At 41.6% G+C, this 12,247-nt stretch overlaps 1 protein-coding gene across 1 annotated transcript in view; it reads left to right on the forward strand.

Moving 5' to 3' along the window:
- The window catches only part of CATSPER3 (cation channel sperm associated 3), a 52,513-nt gene extending 48,680 nt beyond the window's left edge, over positions 1-3,833 (forward strand). Inside the window, 1 exon segment of the mRNA XM_027848998.1 lies at positions 3,728-3,833. Coding sequence (XP_027704799.1) covers positions 3,728-3,833 — 106 coding nt within the window.
- Positions 3,834-12,247: the final 8,414 nt, after the last annotated feature.

The raw sequence follows: 12,247 nt of genomic DNA on the forward strand, positions 1-12,247 counted from the left end.
TTCCTGTAGAAGGTGGAAACTAAGCTGAGACTAGAAATACGTCAGAGAAACTAAGAGGTAAAGGTAAGGAGGGAGAGCATTCCAGGCAGAGAAAGAGTATAGAAAGGCATTGGTGATGGCAGATAGAAACACCAAGTAGCCATTGTAGCTGGGTCACAGAGTATGAAGAGAGGAGTTAGACTTTCAAGGTAGGAAGGGGCTAGGTTATGAAGAGCTTTAAATGCCAAAATTTAAATTTAATCCTGGAAGTAATAAGTATCCTTTTTATTCTTCCCACTTCTACCCTCAGTATGACCAGCTGGGCATTTCTAGACCATAATTTGCCCCATTTCCCCTTATAATACCCTACTTTTCCCTTATCTATCTTTCAGTGTTATGGAAAAAGACTAGGCTGGTAGCAAACACACATGTCACTAACTCATTATGGGAATGTAGACCAGCCATTTACACTCTCTGCTTCTCAGTCCCCTCTTCTATAAAACAATAAATAATCCACCATTGAAAGGCAGTTTTCATCCAATGTCCCCCTACTTTACCAGCAACATCTCCTTAGCAGTAGAGAGAGATCATTAAAAACAGACTTAATTGATTTTGATTGTCAGTGTATGTAAGTGAACGTATAGAGTTGTGACAGTTACTTGCCTTCACTTGTGGGTGAAGGATGGCAACAACTATGTGGAATCAGTCAGATTGAGCTTGTCAAGAAATTTTCACCTTCTGTCTCCAGGGCATTGGTGGTTTCTGGGTGATAGGACTCTGTTGTGGAGTCTTCCTTCTGTCCTTTCCTGCGGACTTATTCTGCCTATGTTCTTCAATGATGAGGATTAATGGGGGCCATTCAGGAAGATGCTTGGCAGTGGGGCATCATAGGATTTAGAGTTGGAAATGATCCTAGGGGATCATCAAATTCAACCCACTCCTTTACAAATGATACATTTAAATCATGTACTTTGCAGGTTCTCCCTAGCAGCTCTGCATGAAGGAGACGGTTCCAATAAACAGGGTTTATTAAACATCTAAAACGTGCTTGGCATTATGCTCGGTGCTAAGGATATGACAACAAAACCGAAGTAGGTCCCACCCTCATGGAGCTTATGTTATAGCAGGGGAGATGAGTAGAACCACAGAATCTTAGAATTTTAAAGTTGGGAAGGCCCTTAAAGGTAATTTAGTGTAACCTCTCAGACTTCCATCATCTTCCAGGACTTGTCATCCCTGCCCCTTGAATCTCAGGTGACCTGTGTTCTTCCTCCAAGTAGGTAGAACAATGTGCTGCTGTGGACCAGTAGGAGAGGGCTTTACCCCAATAACAGAGGTACATGCAGCTGGGGTCTTCTGTTGAGGCCCTTGCCCTTTTTATTGTCAGTTAGTGATTCTAACCATAGGGATTCCTGTCTCTGTGGCAGGCTAGTAAGAGCTGAGATTTTAGCCAGTGTATCAGGACCTTTTAACTTTATAGGCATTCCTATATGCCTATATGTGAAATGAATTTGGGGACAGGGTTTGTCTTCTCCATTGAGGAACTCTTCTGTGGCCCTTGACTAACAGCCACTCTTTTGCTTCTACAAGGCTTGGAACCCAGTTGAAGTAGTTTCATTCTGGAGTTTTCAGGGTTAAGATCATTTTTTCAATTTAAATAAATGACTTTTAATTAATTCAACTTAAGTAATCAAACCAATTGAGCATCTATGTTCTAGGCACTGCTAGATACTAGGTATACAAAGATAAAACAAAACAGCCCCAACCTACGTTCTCTTCGGGGAATACAACATACATACAGATAATTTGAGAAGGAACAAAGTCATAACAACTTGAGGTGGGAGAGATGATCAGGGGTGGCTTCTAGGAGGACGTAGCATCTAGGTTGAGGATAGATAAGGAACCTGAGACAGAGAGGCAAAGAGGGAGTGCATTCAAGGCAGAGAGGACTGGCAGTGTGAAGGCACAGAAATAGAATATGGAGTGCTGGGTTTGGGGAACAGGCAGTAGGCCATTTTGGCTGGGATGTAGATATGGGAAGTGATATGATCTGTAGGTTAGGGACAAATTGTGGAGGGTTTTAAAAGTCACATTTGAGGAATATGTATTTTATTATAGTAGCAGTAGAGAGCCATTGAAGATTTTTGAGTAGGAGAGTAACATAGTTAGTCCTAAACCTTAAAAGGTTATTTTGGTAGATGTTTGGAGGATGCATTAGAAAGAGAATCAAGGATGTCAGTTAGGCTATTGCAGCTGTATAGGTGAGAAATCTTGTGGAGACAGAATCCACTTGGCCTGGTAATTGAATGGATGGGGCGGGGTGAAGGAGAGGAAAAGAGTCAAGAATGACTCTAAGATTGTGTACCTTATTAAATGGGAAGATGGTGGTGTCCACAGTAGGGTTAGAGCATTTTTGAAGATTGCCAAATTTGTTTTTCTTTTCTTTTCTTAATTTTTTTTTTTTTGTTGGGGAGAATGGGACAGGGGTAAGATAATGCTGCTTTGGTCATATTGAGATCAAGATGCCTATGAAACATCCTCCAGATGGAGGATGAACTTTAGAAAAGAATGTATGTTCTACTTCTAACATACCATGTTATGCCAAGGACAAAATATGAGCAAGAGGGATTGTGGTTTGACCGAAGGTAGAGCTTACCTTATGGTAAAGGCAGACAGGTGAGACAGATTATAGTGTGAGGCTGAAAAACTCTCTTTTTGAGGGACTTCTGCTCTTAAAGATTCCCGAACTTGTCTGCAGTGGGAGGGCACAGTTCTGAATGAGGGCTCCTGATGGTGTGGTGTAGACAGATCTCTAGGTAAGCAATCTGATCAGAAACCATGAAGCAATCATCCTCTAGGATGCTGTCTAAAGAATTCTTTCGGGACAGCTAGGTGGCGCAGTAGATAGAACCCTGGATTCAGGAGGATCTGAGTTCAAATCCGGCCTCAGACACATAACACTTACTAACTGTGTGACCCTGGGCAAGTCACTTAACCTCATTGACTAGCCAAAAAAAAAAAAGAGAATTCTTTCTTATCCCTCATGCAGTTCTGAAGATGACAGTCCAAGGGCCTTCCTAGAAAGAGAACATCTCCTTCAGGTCTCAGATTTTCATAGTTAATAGCAACATCAGCAAGTATGAAGGAAGGAAATGAGCAATTATTAAGCACCTACCACGTGCCAGGCACTGTGCTAAAAGCTTTACAAATATTATTTCATTTGATCCTCACAATAACCCTGGAAGGCAGGTGCTATTATTATCCTCATTTTACAGTCTAGAAAACAGAGACAAACAGAAGTCAATTGACTTGCCCTAGGGTCATACATCTGAAGCTTGATTTGAATTCAGGTAGTACTGCCTTCAGGCCCAACTCTCTATTCACTGTGCCACCTAGCTATGAACACCTACTATGTCTGCCTGGTTCTGTGCTTAGCTATCCTATGGAAGAGCAGACATTAATTCTAACCTCAGAGGAGCTTCAATCTAACCAGGAAGACTGGACTGTAACCTGATGCCATAGTAGTCAACAAAAATTATATATATATATATATGTATTATATATATATATAATATATATATAAATGAGTGTCTCATGAGTGGTACAGGGGATAAAGTTTGTGAAGGGCAAGAGGAAGAAGAGGGTTCAGAAGTCAAACTTCATGAGAGAGAGTATTTCTAATAAGTGAGCCTGGGGCCTTTCCTTGTAGGCCTGATGGCTGGTCCTCACCACATCCTTCTCGTTGCAGGCTCCAAGAACTCTATTATGAAATGGTAAACGTTTTGAACCAGATGCTAGATGACATACCAACCAAGAAACGTTCATTTTCATCTGAGAGGTCTGTGGAAGTTTAGACGTACTTCTTTGTGGTGGTGTCATTGAATCCGAGGCCCAATCTAGCTCCAGCCGGGCCTGGGGCCCAGAAAAACAGGGCAGTTCTAGGATGTTCCCATTGAACAAAGAAAACTGGTCTAAATCCAAATAAAAGTTTCTTTCCTGAAATCACTGGCTTTCCTTTGCTGATCAGTTGTCTTTTGTTTACGAAGAGAACCAAAATGAAATCACTATGCTAAGAGTCAAGTTTTAGAGCGTTCGACTGAGGCTGATCAGACCAATATGAGCTCAGAATGTTCTGCCATAGGTCAGGCACAAATAGTCTGTGTGAACATTTGGGGTAGATTCTCTAAATCTGCTCATCTTGTGTTTCTCTTGAGCTATTTCAATTCTGCTTTGCTCATAGAGCACAGCACCTTCTCTGATGGGGGCATGCCATTCTGAGCAGTCCTGTGCCAGTGTCTCCCACGTCACATAATCAATTCCAAAGTTCTTAAGAGAGTGTCTTTGTATCACTTCTTCTGACCACCATGTGAGCACTTGCCCTGTGTGAGTTCTCCATAAAATAGTCTTCTTGGCAAGCGTATGTTTTGCGTTTGAACAGTGTGGCCAGCCCATCAGAGTTGTGCTCTCTGAAACAGAATTTGAATGCTTGGCAGTTTAGTTGGAGAAAGGACCTCAGTATCTGGTATCTTATCCTGCCAGATAATCTTCATAATCTTTCTAACACAATTCAAGTGGAGGTGGTTCAGTTTCCTGTCATGGTGCTGGTATATTGTCCAGGTTTCACATGCATACAACAATGAGGTCAGCACAATGGCTCTGTAGACCTTCAGTTTGGTAGTCAGTCTAATACCTCTTCTCTCCCATAATTTCCTTTGGAGCTCCCAAACACCGAGGTAGCTCTGGCAATGCATCAACCTCATTATTAATGTGTACATCCCTGGTACATTACCTTGGTAGTGTACTTTCCAGGGATGTACAGCCCCACTGGGACTTTCAGTCAGAATCCTGGTCCACCTCAATCAATTTTCTTTCTCTTCCTTCAAGATTGGATGTTGTATGAGACTCTTGCTCTAGGGACCATTTATGATTATCAAATTTAAATTTAGGTTAATGATAATAATAATTAAAATTTATATAGTGCTATAAGATTTGAAAAATAACTTTTTTATTTTTGCTTTTTGGTGGGGCAATCAGGATTAAGTGACTTGCTCAGGGTCACACAGCTAGTAAGTGTCAAGTGTCTAAATCTGGATTTGAACTCAGGTCCTTCTGATTCCAAGGCCGGAACTCTATCCATTGCGCCACCTAGCTGCCCCGAAAAATAACTTTCTTTGTGACCACCCTTTGAGGTATTCTTTATGAACACCCTTTGACTTGTAATGTTATCCCCACTTTACAGGTGATAAAACTGAGGCTTTAATTAAGTGAATCACCATGCCTACTCAACTAGTAAATTTCTGAGGTGGAATTTATATTTGTGATCAAATTTGAATTCCCTCACTCTATTTACTATGATAGATATGCTGATTGAGTGATGTCTAACACTGTTAGGAATGAGGAGGGGAAGATTTGAATACTTTGAAGACTGTAGTTAGGTTTCTGCTCTTCACAAAGACGCCAATGTCTTTTAAGTAAGTGGTGAATTTGTGGCATAGGAACACCCCCAGTCCTCTTGGGTACTGCTCTGTAGTCCAACCCAGGGTGAATAGAAGGTATCCTTTTTGTACCTCAGTCCTTCTCAATCAGCCCTTCTTGATGGAAAAGTTGCAGTAATGAGACCAGAATATAAAATGTCACAGAATGAGCTAGAAGGGCTCTTCAGTGTCATCTGGTCCAACCCAATCATTTTTACAAAAGAGGAACCCAAGGTTCGGAGAGGCATCGGCTTGTCCAAGATCACACAGCTAGTCAGCAGCAGGGTCAAGACTAGAATTCAGACCTCTGACTTCCTAATGCTGTGCTTTTTCCACTGCAGCCCTCTCAATATTCCCATTTTACAGATGAGGAAATGATGGCTCAGAGATGGTAAGTTACTTAGGACCATATAATTGGAGCTGAAAGGGACCTTTGAATCCATTTAATTGGACCCCTTCATTTTACAGATAAGAAACTGAGGTCTTGAGAGGTTAAGTGACTTGAAAATATCATTTAGGCTGAGCCAGGATTTGAATCCACGTCCTCTGATTTTTGACACATCCAGCACACTTTTCGGTGTACCAAGCTGCCCATTGACACAGGCAAAACCCAGTTTCAAAGCCAGATTTTCAGATTCAAAACCTAACTCTTCTCTTTACTATACCATGCTGCCATGTCATTACATTATAGAATCAAATCCCACATGGGATGGTAAAAATGGCTTGTGGCAAAGACCTTCAAATGCTTTGTCAAGGAGCATCTCTCTTAGCCAGAGAGGTCCTTCATTATGAGAAACCCAACTAGCCAGAGAATGAGAGGGGAAATCAAGGCAGCCAGGCACAGGCAATGGGATTGATACTAGTTTCAGTGAGAAAAGAACTTTGACAGGGATGGGGGAATAGGAAGGACAGTGATCGAGACAGAGCAGCTCTGCTTCCCAGAAGATGACTTCTGCACTCTTGAATTCCTATTGGGGTTCCCAGCAGAAGCCCCATGCTTTCTCTTTCCTCATGAGGACACATTTCTATAGATATTGCCTCCACTCTTCTATCTGCTACTAGTCTGTTTCAGCCCAAGTTCCTACTCATTTGTGACTACTGCAAAGAGAAGCGTTCTTAGTTGTGAATTCTTTCCCCTCAAAAACCCAGTGTGGCTTCCGGAGTGACGTCCTCGACACCAGACAGAAGTTTCATCCTGCTCTTCAAGAGGGTTTTGATCTGACTGGAAACTGAGCAGGTCAGGGAGCTCAGGATAGGCAGAAGCTCTTACAGTCCCTACCCTTTTAGGAGATGTTTATGAGTGTTAGCAGAAGCTCCTCATAAAAAGCCCTGGAGAAACCAGTGACATCAGTTCCCTTTCCACTTAGTTTTCATGATCCCATTTGTAATAATTTCATGTTTTATGAGGAATGCTTCCTACAACATCCTCGGTCGAATGGAAACACATGTGAATCCATCAGATGTCCTGGGCCTGCTCTCCGAGACGAGACAGCTTCACACTCCCCACTGTTTAAAACAGGCTCTCAGAAGGAGAGATAGATAGGGAGAGGGGGGTGGGGGTTGGGGCTGATCACCTCCTTATAGAGTTACAGAATATTAGAACTTGAAGGAAACTCAGAAGTTATCCAGTCTTCTCAATTCTTGCTTCACAAAGGGCCAAACCTGAGGCCAAACAAGTTCACATTCTCTATGAGAGGGAATGTTTGTGCAGATATCATCAATACAGCATTGGAAGGGACCTCACTACAACCCCTTCATTATTTAAGTTGAGGGTCTACCGGCCCCAGGACTTTAAAAGTGACTTGTTCAAGGTGACATAGGTCACCCAGAGCCATATGAACCTAGACTTACTGACTCCAAAGACAGTACTCTTTCTACCATACCACATTGCCTCTGTTCCTTGCCTAGAGAATTTTTATCATTACTCATAAATTCTCTCCTACAGACAAGACTGGGGTGAAGGAATATACCCTTGGTCGTGCTCCTGACAAATGTCTTTAAGTGCCAAAAATGAGATTAGCTTGTCGATTCTCAGGTTTGGGTTTTGAAGTGGAATTTGTCCAATATGGAACATATAATGTATCATTGTCATTCATGCTAGCCTAAGAGAGAATGTGGAGGCAAGGCAGAAATTCTGAGGTAGTACCAGACAACAGGTAAAGGCAAAAGCCACAGCAGTAATGGAGGTCAAGGCTAGCCAGAGTCTACAAATAGCTGGGAAGGCAAGATTCTAGACCGTAGGAATGGAATAACCAGAGCAAGATCATATTCCAGGCAGAATACAGGCCATCTGAGGCCCAGGCAAGGATGCAGTCATCAAGAGGCCATAGTAACAGAGGTCAGGGTATGGGGAAAAGGGTCAAGAGTTTGGATTAATCAATTTAATGAACATTTTTTAAAAGTACCTGTGTGTAGAGCATGGTGTTGAGTGTTGAGGGAGATACAAATCTTAGATAAAATCCTACCACTCATGGAACTACTCTAATGTAAATTAATATACAATAAATTCATTAGGAAGATGCAGTGCAAAGTTCTGCATTTAGTCAATTTAGTCAATGAGAAAAAGTCATCCCCGAATGTAAATTAATATACAATAAATTCATTAGGAAGATGCAGTGCAAAGTTCTGCATTTAGTCAATTTAGTCAATGAGAAAAAGTCATTACCGACTAGGGGATTTAGGAAAGGCTTCATGGAGGAGATGGCATTGAATGTGTGCTATAAAGGATGAGTTTCAACAGGCAAAGACTACTAACAGAGCCAGGAAGGTCACTAAATAAATATACAAGCTTGATAATGAGGCAAGGTGACCCATCTGGGCACTTCTTAGGCTCTTCTGGTTGGAGAGGGGGTCAAATGTAAGATGTGAGCAGCCTAAGGTCCATAGAACACAGTAAACAAGTAAATTCACATGGAAAGGAACATTGGGCTAATTCTAAAAAGATGAAATTCAATAACAATTTTTTAAAAAATCAATTATACCAGTACGAAATGGGGGAAGAGTGACTATTAGGTTAGTTCATCTGAAAAAGATCTGAGGGTTTGAGTGGTTTGCAAATGACCAGTGAGATACAGCAGCCAAGAAAGCAAATAGAAGTATAGGAGGAATTCAAATAGCCACAGGTTTGGAACACATCCTGAGTATTTGGTTGAATTTTGGGCACCCCATTTTAGGAATGACATTGATAAGCTGAAGAGCATCCGGGATAGTAAAGACACTTTAATTTATGTATGTTAGAAGCAATTGGAGGATTGGGGTTGTTTAGTCTAGAGAAGAGAAAATTCAGTGGGGGACATAATAAGAGTTTCCAAGTATTTGCAAAGTTAATATGTGGAACAGGGATTGTTTTTATTTGTGCTTGTATTGAGAACAGAACTTGGAGCAATGTATTGAAGCTGCAAACAGGCAAATCTAGGTTTGGTGCAAGGAAAATCTTCCAAACAATTAAAGCTGTCCGAAAGTGGAATGGCCTGCCCTTCACTGGAGGTCTTTAAACAAAGGGCAGAAGACCACTTGTTGGCTGTATCAGAGAGGGCATTCTTGTTTCAGGGACAGCTGAACTAGAGAGATTCAGAGGTCCCTTCCAACTCTGTGCTTTTGACACATGGTGAATGGGGACTCTCAGTAACTGCTGATAGATACTGCCTCAGAAAAAGCCATAATCCCTCCTGTTTCTAAATTAGTTTATTGTTTACAATTTTTTTTTTTTTTGCAAAATAGTCCTGTAGGGTAGGTAGGGTAGGTATTTTTTATCCTATTTTGTGGAGGAGGAAATTGAGAATCAAAGAACTCAAGTGACTATCCCAAGGTTTGTGAGTAGCAGAGACAGCATGAAAAAGTAAGCCTCATGACTACGAGCATGCCACACAGCCTCTGTATAAGCTACAGGGCCTGGGCAGTTAAGCTTTCTGTTGTTGTTCAGTCATTTCGGCTGTGTCTGACTCTTTGTGACCCCATTTTGGGGTTTTCTTAGCAAAGATATTGGAGTGGTTTGCCATTTCCTTCTCCAGCTCCAGGCCTAGCACTCTATCCACTGCACCACCTGGCTGCCCAAGTTTTCCGTTTGATACGCTTATTGCTGCAGGTTGATCCTTTCATTAATCTCTGACTGGCACTTCCCACAGTGGCTATTCCAAAACCAAAAAATTTTTTCCCTCTCTTCTAAAGCCTCAAAGTCAGCCTACAATGATCTATCTCTTTGATATCAGTGCTTACATTTTATTGGTGAAAATAACAGGTACACATAGAAGCATATGATAAACATACACAGGGAAGCCAGGTGATGCAGTGGATAGAGCACCGAGCCCGTAGTCAGGAAAACCTGAGTTCTAATCTGACCTCAAATACTTACTAGCTGTGTGACCCTAGGCAAGTCATTTGACCCTGTTTGCCTCTGTTTCCTCATCTGTAAAATGAATGGGAGAAGGAAATGACAAACCACTCTAGTATCTTTGTCAAGAAAACCCCAAAATGAGGTCATGCAGAGTTAAACACAATTGGAAAACATATACAATGTAAATACAAAATTTTTGTAGGGAGCATTAGTGACTGGGAATGAAGAAAGGTCTCATGTAGGAGATGGCAGTTGAGTTGAGCTCTAAAATAAGCTAGGAATTCTAAGAGATAGAGGTAAGGAGGGACTATATTCCAGGCATGGGTGAACCACCTATATCAAGGGATAGTGATGGGAGACGTATCGTCATGTATGAGAAACAGCAGACAGGCCAGATTGGTTTGAAGGTAGACTGTGGGAATTGTAGTAATGTTTACATAACAAGCCAGGAAAGGTAGCCTGGAACCAGATTATAAATACCTTGAAATGCCATATAGAGGACTTTGCATTTTATCCTCGAGGAAATTGGGAACTTCTAGAGTTTTTTGAGGAAAGTGACAAAGTCAGACTTGTTCCTTAAGGATTATCACATTGACAACTGTGTGAAGGATGAATCAGAGGGAAGATTCTTGAGGCAGGAAGCTCATGGAGGCAATGGTGAAAGCCCAGGTGAGTGATGATGGGCTCCTGAACTTGGGTGGTAGCTGTCTAAGTGCAGAGCTGTTGGGGAGTTAGGAAACCATACTGCTGGCAGGCGATTTCTTGGATGTGGTATTGTGGGAAAACGGAAATCTGAGGGTGATTCTGAGGTCGAGAACCTGTGTGACCCCTAGGATGGTGGTTCCTCAACAGAAATTAAACCTGAAATAAAAAGAGATGCAATTTGGGAAAAACTCAATGAGTTCTGTTTCAGACATACTGAGTTTTGAGAAGCCTGTGGGATGTTCTAGTTGGAAATATAAAATAGGCAGCTGTTGATGTGGGGACTGGAACACAGGAGAAAGGGTAGGGCTGCATAGATTTATGAATCAATAAATAAAACATTAAATAAGTGCTTACCATGTGCAATGGACTGGGGTTACAAATAGAAAATTAAGAAAGTTTCTGCCCTCAAAGAGCTCACATTCTAATGGGAGAAATAGCACATATAGGAGCTTCAAGTTAGATTGAAAGGCCCCATGGTCCTGGGGTACAGTGGCAAAGCAGATGTAATGCTTCTTGTTTAATGTTATTTCCACTGGTAAAATTATATTAGTTTCTGATGTTGAATCATTTGCTGCGCCAAGGCTTATGGTGATGAGAACTTTCTTTCCTGGGTCATTGATAGCTGTGGCTGTAGCAATTGCAGGAGCTAAATTTCTATAGAAATTAGTTCCCAGTACGGTGCAAGTAGGAGTAACTTGCATAGAGATACAGCTGAATCCCTAGAACTGATGAGATCACCAAGAGATGGAACAGAGAGAGAAGGGAAGAGAACCCTGCACAAAACCTTCGGGTCCACCCACAAGTAGAAGGCAGTATATGGATAATAAACTAGCAAAGGAGACAGAGGGAACAGAAAGACAGGTGGAAGAAGACTTAAAATAACGCAAAAACTCTCGAGAGGAGAAAATATTGAGGAGAGGATAGCCTCAACAGTGTAAAACATTGCAAAAAAGTCAAAGAGGATGAAGACTGAGAAAAGATAGTCAGCTTTGTTAATTAAGAGATTTTTGGTGAGTCAGTCAATAAATATTTATTAAGCACTTACTATGTTCCAGGCATTGTGCTAAGAAATACAAATAAAAACACAGTCCCAGGTGCTTATGGTCAAATGGGGAAACTTTGAAGAGATGTTTCAGTTGAATGATGAGCCTGGAAGCCAGGCTGTTAAAGGTTGAGATGTATAGGAGAGCTGAAGAAGTGAAGGCAACAAGTGTAGACAGGTGTTTTTTCTCCTAGTTTTGCCATGAAAAAGGAAGAGATACAAGAAGATTGCTTGAGAAGGTGGTCAGGTAAAGTGAAAAAAAAATTTTTTTTAAGTAAGGGAGAGACCTAGCCATATTTTAAGCAGCAGAAAAGGAAGCACTAGATAGGAAGAAAATGAAAATTAGAGACAGATCATTGCAAGGACAACCAGCTGGGAGAGGTGGGAGGGAATGAGATCAAGAGAACACATAGTGGAGTTGGTATGTGGAGCTTGTGGTTTAATGGTATTGATCAAATGGTCCCAAAGGTACCCTCTTGCTTTGATGTCCCACTGGCTGCAAAATCTGGATTCTGGAATGCCAGAATGCCAGGATACCCTCCTGATCTTCAAAACTCTCAGGATCAGAGGGTCCAATCCCTTCACTTAGAATGGAAAAGAATGACTGCAAAGGGCCAAGAATGGAGGCCTGTTTCTTGGGGCCACATAGACTTGACAGTATTGTCTCTGTCTCCAACAAGACACTTTCTACCAAGAAGTCAAATTACTAGAGAC

The sequence above is a fragment of the Vombatus ursinus genome, unplaced genomic scaffold, assembly GCF_900497805.2.
Source record: "Vombatus ursinus unplaced genomic scaffold, bare-nosed wombat genome assembly UNPS02007284.1, whole genome shotgun sequence".
NCBI classification, from domain to species: Eukaryota; Metazoa; Chordata; class Mammalia; order Diprotodontia; family Vombatidae; genus Vombatus; species Vombatus ursinus.